The 16,022-nt window shown below is 46.1% G+C and overlaps 1 protein-coding gene across 4 annotated transcripts in view; it reads right to left on the minus strand.

Annotated features, from left to right (window-relative positions):
• The window catches only part of LOC106747320 (phospholipid-transporting ATPase ID), a 63,552-nt gene that overhangs the window by 13,298 nt on the left and 34,232 nt on the right, over positions 1-16,022 (minus strand). The window contains exons 3-4 of one of the 4 annotated variants that reach the window (XM_014624787.1): positions 4,764-5,287; positions 13-167 (exon numbers count right to left, since the gene is read on the minus strand). The exons of the other annotated variants lie outside the window; for them this stretch is intronic. Coding sequence (XP_014480273.1) covers positions 13-167; positions 4,764-4,883 — 275 coding nt within the window. The 5' untranslated portion in view covers positions 4,884-5,287. The remainder of the gene's footprint in view (positions 1-12; positions 168-4,763; positions 5,288-16,022) is intronic. 4 annotated transcript variants of the gene reach the window in all.

Below are 16,022 nucleotides of genomic sequence, written 5' to 3' on the forward strand. Positions count from 1 at the left end.
CCACCGCCGGCGCCGACGTCGTCCTCCTCCTCGGCCTCTTGGTTCGAGCATCTGCGGCCATCCTCGCTGCTCCTGGACGTAGACGTCGTCGTTGTCGCCGTCGTCCTCGCTGTGGTCGCTGTGACGCCACGACGCGCGGCATCCCCGGCCTCGTCGCAGTCCTTCACCTTACGGTCGCGCGATATCAACGCCCGCGTTACCGGACATGGTACGTCAAAGGACGGGTAGGAACGATCGGTCGAGGACACGCCGTTTGGCATGGCAGATGCGCTTTTTCGTGTCTGTACACCGTTCATGATCGTGGCAGAGGCGAGAATTGAAAAACCGTCGGTGACGCGGGGGTCCTCCGTGAGAAAAGGGAGAGCGAGGACACAGGGAATTAATGTCGGGAAGCGAACCTTCGGCTTAACCCTTTCGCTGCGGAGCGGCCCTCTACGACTAAAAGTGCTCGCTGTGTGCGCGACACTGTGAGTGATACAAACGGGGAAAAATCGCGTCGAGCCTTACCAGTCCCCGTTTTATATTAAGTTACTTTTCAGCGACGGATATCACCGGCGTACGCAGCGAACGGGTTAACGCGGAGGACCGTCGGGAAAATGATGAACCTTCGTTCGAGAAAAGTCGATTTCAAGTTGGACGGCGGATCGCAGAGAACAGTTCCACGATATTCCGTCCTATATAATCGAACCATTAACCACGGTTATTAACTATTCATTTTAATACTTTCCAAGTATAAAATAGGATTAAAATAGAGGCGCCGTTGTCTACCTCCGCGGATCTCGTTTGTGCCGGCGCTTAAAAATAAATCGACCACTTTAGGAAGCCTCGCGACCGTCTTCAACGTCATTTCTCTCTCGCGCGCGCACACGGCATTACGTTTTTACGGAGATCATGTGAAACGCGAGGAATCGCGCTCCCGTAAGGAATACGCGAAAGAGAATCAGGTTACCTCGATTAATTCAATCATCGAAGCTGTACATATATACACGTACATATATACATATATATTCACGCATGGGAGACAGAAAAAGACACGTGCCAACGTCGTCTTATCACAAGCAAGCACGATAATGAGATTGATAGGAAAAAACAAATCCAACCAACTCGGCACATGCGTGTGTGTCTCAATTGTGGAATAAACCGTCCGCCCGATATATCCGCTCGTAGTGTACGTTGACGTCGATTGCTCGCCGGCGATTTATCCGTGTGGGTTGAAAGAAAAAGAGCTAGAGCTCCCAGAAGATCACGGGTGTTCTAGAAAACCGCGTGAAAAGCAGCGACGCCGTACGCGTATAGATCGCGCGGCACACGGGCGTGAAAATATGTCATGGACAAAGCAAATCGGAGAGTTTTTCCGGTATTTGCGATATAGCTTCAGCATGTCGATGGACGTAAAGTTGAACGTCTACAGGAGTTTTATTGTATTATAAGCCGCGACCGTATAGTGCCGTCAACGCGCACACGCGTTTAATTTCTTCTCTCTCTTTCTCTATCTCACTCTCCCTCTCTCTCTCGGATAACGCGCGCGAAAAAGTATCTATTAAAATCTGCATTGATGAGCACAATATGATGCGCGCGAAGCACTGTGATATATCGAGCTGGATCGTTCGAATGTAAACTGAAAGAGTCACCGGCAACGAGAGAAATAGATAGAGAGAGAATGTTTCCCGGTATGCATATGTCATTTTCGCACCTAACGTATTTTTCTCGCGACACTCGAACAGACTTCGCGAGTAGAATCGCTCGCCCTAGACATTATTTGTTTTTTTTTTCTATTCTCTATCTTATTTTTGTTATCATTTATCGTCAGACGTCACATGTATAACATTACGCGGAGTTTCTAGTAAGGTTGCAGTTAAGGTAATTGTGGCCTGTCAAACCATTTTCTTAATCCTTTTAAATTTTTTAGCCGCCCATTAATGGAAATGCTATCTATACATTTGCAAAGTTAAAAACAATTGACCATTCAGAAGCTGAAATACTCGTAACAGGTATAAAAAGGTGACACTTTTTATACCTGTTCCTTGAAATTAATGTCCTATTTTTAACTATTACTTTTAATTTCTTCTAAACCACGTGTAGGATTTTAATATTGTAATATTGTGTACATTTATCTTTATTTCATTCAAAATTAACTCTTATTACTTGAATAGTAAAAAAAAAGTTACAGGAAAGTATTTTTTTTAGCAAATAATAAATTTATATGTGGGGGTTCCTTAATATTGCCAATAAAAATTCGGCACTATACGAACCAGTTATTTTGAAGATTTCGGCGCTTATATTTCTTCATATTTTCATTCTACGATTATTCGAGTCCCGACCAAAAGTAATCACTGAAAATATGTACGGAGCTTGCTTGACCAAACTGTACGAAGATTCGACTGACTGGCTCAATTGCTCCGATTTACTCTCGCAAGCTGGTTTCAAGCTACACGTGATGGCAATTCCACGTGCAGCGAGATTGAACTTGCGCGTTTAGACCGAGTGTAAGAGAATCGACAACGCGAAACTCTGCGATAGAAAACGTATTTGAAAATTGTGTAAGAGAGACAGAGAAAAAACATACCGGAAGTGCGAGATCGCTGTTGTATTGGGGATCGAACCCGGGACCTTTCGCTTGTTGAATAACTACTCTACCAACTAAGCTACCCAGGCTCTTCGCTTGGATAGACCTTCTCTTTGTCTCTCTCTCACTCTCTCTCTCTCTCTCTCTCTCTCTGATTAAAGGGCTTACATTCGAGCGGCTCGAAAAACGCCCAATGTTTGAAATTTCTGCTGATCACATTATGAGTTTATAAAGATGTCCTTTTGAACAATGATTCTTCATACTTTTATTTACGTATTACATAAAGCCCATTACACAAAGTTGATACGTAACGCTGTTATTATTGCTTCCGTGAAGTTCGTCATCGCTAATCGATACAGTCTATAATTTGTATAAATATTCTTAGTAAGATAGTCTGTCGTAAGATTTTCTTGATACTAGTTTTGCTTTTTTTTTTATAAATGATAAGTGAAATTTCTGGCGAAAAGATCGAACTATTGACTTCGGATGTTGATAACTTGATTACCAATTAATATTTTGAAAATCGACCTTGACGAAGACTACTAATTTTACCAAGAATATCTATGCAAAACTACATCTAAATCGGTCAAATAATTCCCGAGATATTTTGGGTGCCCATTAGCGATGATGAGCTTCACGGAAGCAATATAACAACGTTATATATCAACTTTTTGCAATGGGCTTTATGTAATATGCAATTAAAAGTATAAAGAATCCTTCAAAAGAACATCTTCATGAATGTGATCAATAATGTAATCAAGTAGCCTGAATATATGAAGCCCGTTAATTTGAATTGTCAAGATGGTAATTCTTTCAATTGTCTATAATTATATTTCGCGAAGATTCGTAAAAACTCGTGGGTACGCGACTCCCTTCGTGATTAAGGTACCTCGAGTGGATATATCGGCCCGTAGGAAGCTAATCAATTAATGTGTCACGTGTCGATTGGAAGCTCGTTATCACACTTGCCGGCAAATATGAATGGGCTGACTGTTCAATATGAATAACATGATATGATAAGGATATGAGATGGATGTGGATGGAAATGCGTCCGCGCTAATCGAAATATCTCGAAAGATCTATGTTTCCGCGATAATGGCTCGATTGACAAAGTCACGTTCAAAGCGCATTACTTGTCAAACGGCACGCGGGCCAGCGAACGGAAGTCCATTGCATCGTATCGAGAGTTGCGTAACTCTTCAGCCTTGGCGTTGTATACTCGAGAAGCCAAATTGCCTCTCCAACGAAAGCTATTGTATCACTGATCACTCGATACCGGGTGAAATTAAAATCTTCTATGCGCAAGCACAACGTTATCGCAGCATGAAGCACATCGAAAGCGAAAATTTCGAAGAATCTTTTTGTAGAATTCGTGTCTACTGGAAATCATGCTTAACTTCTTACGATGCTTCTTTCACCGAGTTACGTAACAAGCTGTCACAAGTGCACAATTACATCTGGTGGTGTAATCATTAGACAAAATGCAGATTACATGTAATCACGATGTCGTGCTTGCGACTATGCAAAGTTTGATAACAATGCGCGTGATGGCTTATCTTCGCAAAAACCATCACGTCTTTCTTATGTAACTGAAAACCGCGTTGAATAATAAAAGCAACGTTCGCTCGGTTTCTCGCGCGCAATCTGCATGAAATCGAACAAATATAATCAAGTATCGTTAATTCGTCGGATTACTTCTACTGATTCGACGCAAAAGTTAATTCCGTCTTTTAATCAATTCTTCTGATTTGAATTGATTGCTTTTCAATCAACTCTTCCAGGCGCCATATTTAATTGGTTCGCTGTATCTTAAAGTAAACAAATGAAATACGTGCATTTCGATTAAGAAGCGGAACTTTTGCGTCGACTCGATAAATAGCAGAAAGGGGGAGTCTTTCCGGGGATTCGGTATTTTCAATCGAGCGCTCCGTAGCAGGGACGGTCGGTCTCGCGCGTGGAATCTTGAGAAAATAGCAAGAGGTTAAGCAATCATTTCATCCGGATAAAAACGTCTCGGCTGGGCGCGATCGCGCGTTATCTGCTCGCCACCGGGGAGAGATAAGAAGGCGCGAGACTTCCGTTCGTCGCGTCCTCGAGAGGGGCTGAGGACTCACCTCGAAGACCTCGAGTTCCAGCGTGTCGACCTCGACGCTCATCGTCTATCCTACGCAAACTATAAACCCTCTATAAGGCCAACCTCTTCTACCACGTGGCACCTGAGCCGCGCCGGCGGCGAGACGACCTCGTCTCTCCCGCGCGCTGCGCCTCTTACATAGTTCCACCTGGGGCCCACCACCGTCTCGTCCTCGCGGATCATCGCGGGACCGCATTAGTCCGCCAGCTGGCCCCTCGCGATCCTAATTCCGCTCCCGGCCGCACCACCACCGTTTCCACTCGACTGCCTCTCGTCGTCGTTCCGGCAACCCTGTCGTCGTCGTCGTCGTCCGATCGACATTCTCTCTCCCGGTACCACCACCCCGCGACGCGTACGTGCTCTCTTTCTTTCTTCCTTTTCTGCTCACTCGGAGGAGCACTCAGGAGCGCGATTGTTCGTCCCTGCGAGGAAGCTTCAGAGAATCCCGCCGAGGCTCCTCGGCTCTCCGTGAGCGCCGCGGAAATTTCGACTCGCGGAAATCCCAGACACGGGAGCCCTCCTTGCCGCGGCGACGCCTCGGAGGGGCATCTCAGGTTCTCCTGGACTGCCTGGGCGCGCGAGCGCTTCTGCAAGTAAACCGACGACCGTTCACAGGGTGCGTGCGCGCGGTAGGGACGAAGATCGGATTATTCGCAACTCGACCCGACGCGCCGGCTATCGTCCCTTGTGGCGTGTCTTTGGAGATGTATTCGAGCGAACGGGAGGAAGGTGGAGGGAGCGAAGGAGAAGGTTCTCCGGCAATTATTCAACTATCGTGAATTCCTCGGAGAAAATATGTGCGACCGGCAAACCGTGTGTTCCGGTATCGCCCAGTCGATAAAAATTCACCCGCAGAGGTCGCACGCTTTTATTTGCCGTACAACCTTGGAACTGCGAGATCTAATTCAGGATCGCGACACGCTGCCACGTGCGGGAAAAAAGGAACGCTATATTATTATTATCATCGTCATCGCCGTCGCTCTCCTTACATGCTGTAATGCGGTTTATTCATGGTCAAGCGAGTTATCTAACTCGCCTTTCTGTTATCGGGGATGCAGGGAAAATCGTGGGAGATCCATCCAGATTGTGGATTATTTATCCGCTGATATTTTAATTCTTAAACACCCGGTGGAGAGGCGTGCCATTACTAACAGAAATTCCTATAATATTAAAAGTGATGAAATAATCTCTCTCTCTCGTAACAAATAAACGCTGCAGAGTGTTTAAACAAAATTATTTGTTTTATTACGTCAGAATCGTTCGGGCTAATCGTGCACTTGCAAATGAGAAAGCGTCGAGTAACGTCGACGTTTTGTCGAGTGGATGTGTGAATAAATCAATCAACTTATCAATGATCGTAAAGAAGACGAATGAACAAAACAGACGGAATAGACACAAATTACATTAATCACATAGCCACTTAAAAATATAGACACCGCGTCGCCGCCCGACACGCACACACACGCCATCGTTCATCGGACTATTCTCGGATTCCTAAGTAGACGTTTCCCATCCTCGAAAAACATGTCATAGAAAAAGATTGCAGCAACGCACACTTATCCACCCACGTATGTACGCTAACTATCGCGTTAGTATGCCGGTAACCGGAGACGTCGTTCAACTTGCAACAGGCGGACAGCATCCTGTTTTCCCGACTCGTTAATACCAGGTAAGTCAGATGCCTTCAGTATTTACGTATAAATAACAATTGGCCGCTCGAAAGCGGCACATTCGTTCCGCTTCTAGGCCGGAATGACCGATCGCTTGGGCAATAAAACGACACAATTGCGTATCGCAAAATGCGGCTGTACTTCCGTTTAAGCGTCACGTTTAATGGAAGCGTGGAAGATGAACAATTTGAGACTCATAGTGTTCCTCGAAAGAGAGAGAAAAGGAGTGACATTTTACAATAAAACGTCGGAATGAACAAAGGCTCGAGAGGAACTTCTCATTAATGTGATTCTCGTTAAAATGGTTCAGAAATATCTATCCAATCTTTCCTAAAAGAGAACCAGGTTACGCTCGTCGATACAAATTTTTTTATAAAAAATTTCGTGTTAAGTTGAATACATTTCACATGTCTTAAACGGTCCACACAAATTTTTGTGTTAATTGTGACACAAGATGAATATGTTGAAAAATAATACAAATATTACGTAAAAAATTAATACGAAATTAATATCCATAATACATCGACGCTGAGAAGTATAAAATATATTATTTTAACATATAAAAGCGTTAATTTAACATTTACGCACATTGAATATCAACTAAACGCAAAACATTGAGGTAACATAAACATAATATGTTAAATTAACACACGCGTGTAAAAAAATTTAACACAAAAATTTCAACAAGGACCGATCCTAACACAGATACAAAATGTTTTTTACTATGTATGTATATTTCATTAATCGAACAACGAAAGAGAATTCGCAAATAATCCGAAAGCCAAATTCCTACGCGTTCCGGATCCCCTGAACCATCTGTTGTCCATCTATTCTTCCACCACTTTGGAACACTGTAATACGTGCCATATGTTAAAGCTTATAGCCGAGAGCTCATCCTACATAACATATACGGACTTCGTCACATTCTGATTTCAGTGGACAATGACTAATTTGCATGATTATAATTTATGTAAATCTCATGTATATATATATATATATATATATATATATCGCACCGCGTGTATATCGGTAAAAGTTGGAATTTATGTAAATGATATGCTAATACACTGCGGAGCCGGTGGAATTTATAAATTCGAATAAAACGAATTGACCGTGTCGTGAGCCGAACGTAGCCGCTGTGGAAAGCGAGGAGGGAGAAGGCACTCTCCGGCGAGCGAGTACACGCGTACTCGCGCGAACAGATCGGAGAGCAGATCCTTCGAGAGCGGCGTTCAGCACGCGCTTTGCCGTCCTTGATCCCGCATACTAGGATGATGTAATCGTTCGCCCAAGCCGCCTCTGTTCTCTCGTCTAGCAGGCGAAAATATCCGGGCTTCCTCCCGAAATAATGGCAAACGAGGGCCCTTGCGAGCGCGCACGCGAGAGACTCCCAAAGATTTCGGCGTCGACGCTGAACCCATCCGTCGATCGCAAAGAAACGCGGTATTACTATAGAAGGGGCTGTTACGTAAGATGTAACGGTGCTCAACCAGGAAACTATTTCCTGCCCGGCGAAGCTGCTATCGGTGGAAATGGCGTCGTCTAATTTCCGCACGCAATCAGAGGCACGGTATCGATAACGTGATCTCACATACCGCGAAGAAGCTGCACAGGGAAAGAATCACTCGCCGGTACGAGAAATTTTATGCTGTCGCACGGCAGCATTCACGTCAGTTATTGTATGGCGAGCAAAACAACTTGTCATAATTACTGACTGCGATTTTCTGAATTGTTTTGCAGAATCTGCAGATTGTTTTGCTGTAAAAATACATTCCACCAGCGAATATTTTCTATCTTAGCGACAACAATGTTTCCGCTTTAATAACGAATAATTCGTTGATTCGGTTACGCCAACTAAATTCGATTGACGTCGCAACGAATATGCAGCAACGATGGTTTCGCTACAACGGCAAACATATTTTTCTCCGTTCTACAGCGAGTGAAGAAATTTAAAATAGCGCGCATCTGATAAAAAAAATATTCCGCCAATTTATCACCTCTCACTGAATTCATCTCTACCCGATTATTTGCCAAAATGTTGACGTTTGATGGAAGAATTAAAAAAAATACCAACCACGAATAAATACTAGTTATAAATAATAATAACGGCAATCTTGATTAACGGAAAGCGTCCTTTAGTACATACGTAATCAAGCAAAAAAGAATATAAATAACGGTGAACGGCGTGTATCAAGATCAATATCCTCTTTAAAGAGAAAGTCGATTAAGAGTAAGTTCAGGTTTTCTTGCTCGTGGCCGATTTTCCCGGAAAATGTCAGTCAGTTTTCCTACACCGTTCGCGGGGGAATCACACGCAATCTGACGCGGCGCTAAGTATAGAATGACGGTTGTACGCGGATGTGGATGCGTTCGTCGTAATTAGCATCGGATCCTCTGGCTCGCTATGACGCTCGGAAGTCTATAACAGAGGCTTTCATGAGGCTCGTCTGGATTCCGTCTGGAAGCGCGCAGTTTTCAACGATAATGGAACCGCACGCAGTGCTCCATTTCCGCTGGCGGGTGCATTAGCATGACTCTCTCTTTTCGTCGCTCTTGCGGAGGAACGCTGTTATCACATCACCTTCCATTGCTATGGTATGGTGAAATTTCTTTTTTTTTTCTACTCTCGATCAGCACTTGAGCGTGAATTTCGCGCGTTCGTATGAAATCCAAATTATTGTATTTCCAGCCGATTTCGCGGTAAACATCGAGTCGCGAATCAAAGGATGACGCAGAGAGCGCAGCCGTGCGCTTTCTCTGGATTGCAGATCCAGATTGCAGTCCAAACAAATGTTTTGCTATCACTAGATTGATTTACGCGGCATTCAACGTGTTAATAAGCAGGCCTGCTGCTCATGAAACGGGCAATTCGGCCTTAGAAGTATCCCCGAATAAAACTCGGTTTTTGTCCATTTCCTACGCGGTATTGCTATAACTAATGAGAATCCATTGATACGAGACAGTAACTGAACGGGTGTCTAGAAAAACTGCGTAGATTTCTATCAGGGTCATAGACAAAGATACTCTAGCGACAAACCAAACGACATCTCTTATCGGAACGTGATCGGGAATGGCTAAATTCTTACTGGAAGGACGGACTTTAAAAAACGATTATTACCTTACGACAATTATTACACAATGATAATTTCCCGCTGGGAAATCCCCACAAGCGAGCAATTAAAATCCACCGAGATTTCATCGATTCCGCGATCTCTGTCTGCGGACAGAGCTGGACGCGATTTTCCGGCGCCCCGTGCACCATGCGAAATACGGCACCAGGCCAAATTACGAGCGATGAAACGAGAAAAGAGAAAGTTCGCGTGCAATTTCGAGGTTGTCAGCTCGCGACCGAAATACATACATCCATTTATTTTTTCCAGCGCGCCTCACGAATTTATTAACCGTCTCAAAGAGAATTTTCGCGCGTGGTAGAGCCTCACCGTGCTTCCGGTCCCCCGTTTAATCGTAAAATAACGTCTACCGTCGACGTCTCGTCGAAGGCTCGAAACTCGATGAGAATCGAGTTACACGGCGCGGGCTACAAAGGAATGCCACAGCATCGTTTTCATGCCGCGCCTCGATGACGAAACGTCGGATATAGCCGATACCGTCGCGGCTCTCGAAATAAATTGAAACACGTGCTCCCCCCTCTCTCTCTGTCTTTCATATCGCCAACATCATCAGGTGCATCGTCGCACGCGGCTCTTTCCAGCACCCGCGTTGTGCAACTTCGCACTGCTGCTGATGATTTCGCAGAAGCGGCGACTATCTTTGGAACGCTCGGCGCTGCTCTCGGGCAAAATATTATCCGAGATCTGGAAGACATCGATGACAGCCCCGGGAGTGTGTACGACGCGACGAACGTCCCAGCGTGAAATTAAATTTCGCAGTGAATCGCGGCGAAAATCGCCGTCCCATCCGCTGTCATCGGTCGTATGTGTCGCGCGCGTGTACAACCGTTCGCTGCGACGGCATCCATCCCGCGGATGCCCGTTATGCAACTCTCGTCGTCGTGTCGCGGTTTCACAGGCGAAGCGAGGCACTTGGAGGAGGACCGCGGTGTATATATACGCGCGCGCTTCCGTCCCCGAGCTTTTTGCACCTACGTGGTAACGGCGATGTGTATTCGATAATTGGCACTCGACCAGGGCGCCCCGTCATTCGTTTCAATTATCCGGCTTTGTCGGTGACGCCAGTCGACACCCACACGCACCATGATATTGATAATGAATCGTGCGCTTTTTTCTCCTCCACCTCTTCCTGCGAGCTATCTCTTCGACGACGACGACGCGCGATCGCGTCGCAATGAGAAGCGCTGCGACCGTGTCCTGTGTATCAAGATGACGTAATCATGAGTCCATTCGGATCTACGATTATTCCGGTCGCGAGTATCTCTAGAGTTTCGAGAACGGCCACTACCCGCTACTGGCCTTCGTGAGATCGAGTGTCTGTTACTAATCTTCATGATCGAGAGTCTGTTGCCGGTCCTCAAGCGATGCCATTGTCTCTGTGACATGCGTCTTTTTAGATAAATTAATTCAGTCCGTTAATTTGTTCGGTTCCCCTCTGATACGACGCGCAATGAGCGCGCGTCTAATACGCGGATCATATTCGCTCGAAGAGAAATATAGAAATACAGATGGTCCCGGCAATTTCATTAACACCGAGACACAGGGAAAGGATTAAGCAGACGCACTCGAGACAAATGGCGGACAAACAGAGAGGCGCTTCTTTTTATAAACACGGCGCGTTGCATTACGGCGAGGATCGCTGTCAAAACTTGAAGAAGGAACGGCGAACGCCGGGAGTTGCTCGTTCGCGGATTATCATATAATGAAACAATAATGAATCGACCCACGCGAAGTCGCAATTCCGAGGGATACACGCATACGCAAAGTGGGACGCCCAAACGTCGTGGGAAATGAGGGAGGTTCACATGACGACGACTAACGTTGTTTTATCATTTAGGCTCGCGGCTTGGGAAACGGATTTAACGGCCTAATTAGCGAGCGAATCACGACAGGTTCGCGTATTTATTCTCCCGAGCCTGGATTTGTCACCTCTCGGTTGAAAACCTTTCGAGCGATTCCCTCGGGGCTGATCAAACGACAAAAATAGAACTCTGATGTAACTCTTTATTTTTAATCTCTTCTGCCCCAAGAGTCAATAAATGTAATTGTTACGTTCGTCGGCACGAACGAGGACTGTATTATGACAAAATGATGTAATGTAATAAAGTGTGCAGTCTAATAAAAGTTATCCGGGCTGAAAGAATAAATCGAGATATCCCCATACGGAGAAAACGAGATTTGCTGGGACAGCAAATTGTTCGTTAATATTGTGACAGCGAAAAGATTTGCTACACGAAAGAAATCATTTTGCTGTTGCGACAAAATCAAATTATTTTGCTACGACGTATATCCAGTAAATAGCAATTAATGCTCTTAACACATTTTTCCGCTGTCCAAACCAAGTTTCTTGCTGTCTAAATAAATTTTGTTTTGCTGTCATTATATTGGCTAACATTTGCTATTCTAGCGAAAATCGTTTTCGTCGTGCACGGATGATGTCATTTCGCGGACAATCGTCCAGACATACCGAAGACAAAGTGTGTATCATCTCTCTCTCGCCAGCCGAGGGATGGAAATAATTTTTCGAACTACTTCGTAAGGAACGAAGGGGGATCTGTCTGAAAGGTCGTGAAACTTTTTTAATAAATCCCCGCGATTGTCGATACATGCGACAGCGACCGCCCGTTCTCCTCCACGTGTCTTTTTCTCCAGCAGCCGGTCGTCGCCGATCGATCCCACCGCCCGGCCGGCTGCTCTCGCACTTTACTCTTTCGTTTGTATATAATTCTCTGCCGGCGAATAGCAATAATAAAGAAAGAAAGAAAAAAAACTAACGCAAACGTTACAACGCCCCCGCCTCGCTTCGGAAATTTACAGCCCTGAATCTGGCACGCACTGCCTGCGGAAAGTTTCCTACGTTCTCGCTTGGAGAGAAGGAGCGCCAATTTATCGATCTTGAAAACAAGACATCTTTTAAGTTTTCAAATTTTTTCCAAGTAGAGTGAGATCTCCCCATCTTAGTATTATAATTACGCCAACATTTTTTTTCACGCTTGGAAAAAAATGTCGCATAAAGTTTCGAAGTGGAAACGTCGAAGGTGGATTGGAAATACTCCCGCCGAGTACTGATTTCGTTCGAGATAACTCCTGACAACAATAATTAGAAACCGATGAGGCTTTCTCTCTTTGCCCCGGGACACGTATCGATCGTAAAATTTGTTCCAGCAGAAACCTGGAAAATATTAGCGCGCAAAATCAACGTACGAGTCGCGTGGAAATTGATCCTTATTACCGAGCGGATGGCGGACGTTGAAGTAACGGATCGGTGGGTGAACGCATTGAATGGTCATTGTCGCGATGCGAAACGTGCGTATACACACAAGCCGGCCACGGGGTATTAATAATGACCGAAGCACTCATTCTCTATGAATGCCAGGCGTTATTAGGTCGCTCCAGTTTAAGTTTTCCAGGCCAGCATCGTCTTGCATAAATCAACGTGCCCTACACACAGGCAGCGGCACCACCGCCATTAACAGATGTCCTTTCGACCGACGAATTCTTTGACGATGTCGGGCACAGTCCTTCACGAGTGAAAAATTTACGGACCCTCGAGATAATCAGCCGGTTCTCGATTTTAAGAGTTAAAATTAAATTCGTCGCGGGGCAAACGCGTTTAAAAGCGACCTGCGCTCTCGAGCGAAAAACAAGCTTCGATCCTCCATTTCCCACCCTTGAAACTTTGCCAAAGATTTCTCATTTTCGACGTTGATTATTGCTATAATTAGAATACGCTTGGATTTCCGTCTCAAGTTCGTCAAAGAAGTGTTTCACAGCCATCGGCAACGCCCGGGACCGGTAGTCGCGACCGAAGTTTTCCATCGACCGCGAATTAAGCGATTAAGCAATAAGAGATTAAAGTAAACTGCGTCGTTAGGTATAAACGCGCGGTATAAACCGACCAACGATAACAATTCGATCCTCCTGCCATTTTACAACAATAATGTGCCAAGCGGATCAATCGAGCGATGAAGTCTCTTAATAGCATCGCGCTTTCAACGTTTGAACCTACCACGTTGAAGGTGCAAATTAATATTTAACGATTAGCGTAGTGATGAATCTAGTAATAAATCATATTATCATAAAGAAGAACGAATATAGTCAACGGACGGATTCACACCGATCCGCAAATAACGAGCTCGTGAAGATTTTCGCGACGGTAAATATCTTCCGTTTATACGCTCAGGATGCCGGAAGCCTCGCTTCCTTCAGGAGAAGCGAACTCAGCTGAGTTGATCCGCGCTCGGCCACGGATAATTTTTCTTCCTGTCGCTCTCGGCGACCTTGCGACAACACTTCCGATCGGATAAGTCGGATATAATAGAATTCCCGATGAACCGTCTATTTACCCTTAGCCTTGCAATAATTCAGCCACTAGTTGATTGTCCATCTGCGTGTGCATTATTGATCGCGCGTGCGTTCGTAAATCACCGATATGATTAACGACACGTGGCGACGGCGGCGGCGCTCCCATTTCCGAGGCGAAGCGCGGCCGTACGAAAAAAAAAAAAAAGGGAGGAAGAAAGGAAAAAAGAACGAAAATTCCCCATGGACGTCGCATCGTTACGCCAACGTAATTCCTCTCTCGGCAGATACATTCCCAGGGTCGGACTTATGACCGGGCGATTCGATAAATGATCGGCGCGAGAGAAACGAGCCGGCGTCGTAAACCGGACTCGGGAAAGATTTCTAATTAATTAAACTTCAAGCCGCGCTCTCCCAAGGGTCCGAAGGCGAATTTTATCCTGTCTCGTCGTTCCCCGCGGTTTATCGATCGACGGGCACGCAAATGCAGCTGCAAAATCAACATCGGCCTCGGAGAAGGTTGTAAGTAACCTGCCTACTTTTCACCCCCTCGCACGGCGAAAGGGAGATGCATTCTGCATCGAATAAACACGAACGACGATCGTGTCTCTCTCCCCCCACGAAACCGGGGAAAAGAATTGATTAGAGGAGAAAGAGTCGGTGGAGCGGGGGGGGGGGGAAGAGGACAGGTAANTGAGCTGCTCTCGACGCTTCCCTCATCATTTCCGGGAAGATTCCACCGGATAACCTCGCGTAGTTCCCTGAATATACGCATAAACCCTTTATTCAGGTTTCGAGGATTTCCCTGACCACAAAGGACGATCTTCTAAATTCCGATACCCGGCACGCTCGATCACGCACGCCCGGTGCTTTATCACTCGTCGTCATTGCGTCGTCCTCGAGGGGGCGACTTCCTTACCGCCGCGTCCGCCACGAAGGCACCCTCGTCGTCCTAACGATCGTCGTCGCCCGGACAGAGGAAGAGAAAGAATAAAATCTGCGAGACTGCGAAGGGATAGAAAGAATGAACGGGAGAGAAGCCGGGTCGAAAGGAGTCGAACGGGTGTAACGATAAAACGGACGATATGTAATTGTCGTTTGTCGTTCAGCTGAAATCAATTAATTCGCCGCATTTTCATATAAACGCGACCAATTTCGTCAATTAATTAACAAAAAAAAAAACTGGCAAACAGTATCCGAGCGACGTGTAAGAGGATCGAAGGGAACGTTCGTTATTTATCAGTACGGGATCAAAGCATTCCGCCGATAATTCAACCTATAATGAAGAGCAGCAAAAAAGGGGATGATTTTGGTGGATGCGTGTTCGCCGAAAAATGGAACACATTAATTCCCCGTTCACGGAAGTTCCACGGTTTACCAATCATTAACGATATCTCAACGGAGGCAATAAGAGAGAAAATTTCACCCCCATTCTCTTCTTCGTACAAGCAAGGGAACGAGCAAAATATTCAGCGAGCGATTCCGCTCGATCGTCCGCCCCAGTCACGACTACCCTTTCCCGGAGGAGAGGAGCACAATTTCCGAGAAAATGCGAAGGGTGAGAGAGAAGGAGAACGCGGAAAGGTGTGTGAGAGAGAGAGAGAGAGAGAGAGAGAGAGAGAGAGAGAGAGAGAGAGAGAGANAGTCTTACCGCGTAAGCGCGTGCAGCAGCGACGACGAGGCGCGTACGAACGCCCGAGAGGCTTTTAAACGGCAATCGATCGCCGCCGTCGCGATGAGGTCAACGTTGGTTATCCCGAGCGTATATACAGAGCGGAGCAACGCGGAGAAAGGAGACCTCCCGTGGGCCGGAAGGGGACTTCTCGGAGTCCCTCGACGGAATCGTCGTCGTCGTCGTCGTATACCCGTGTCCTGTGCAAAAAAAACTCTCCGATCGCCCGCCGATCAGGACGGAGAGGAGGATGAGGTCGCGCGATGACGTCGGCAGGCGTGATAGCGAATCCGTGTCATCATACCGTCATCGTACCGCCCCGCGCTGATAACGTCCGCGAGCGACTATGCCCGATGACGACGACGACGTAGCGATCGTTACGATTGGGATCTCGCGACGCGATCTCGTGGCACGAAAACGCGCCGATAACGCGGCGCCGCAGGCAAGAGAGAGAGAGAGAGAGAGATGTACACGGCCGCGGTTACATCGTCGCTTCCAGTCGCGCCGTCAGCTTACAGGACGACCTCTCCTTTTCTCTTCTATATAT

Source organism: Dinoponera quadriceps, unplaced genomic scaffold (genome assembly GCF_001313825.1).
Source record: "Dinoponera quadriceps isolate SergipeBrazil2010 unplaced genomic scaffold, ASM131382v1 scaffold167, whole genome shotgun sequence".
In the NCBI taxonomy this organism is placed as follows: domain Eukaryota; kingdom Metazoa; phylum Arthropoda; class Insecta; order Hymenoptera; family Formicidae; genus Dinoponera; species Dinoponera quadriceps.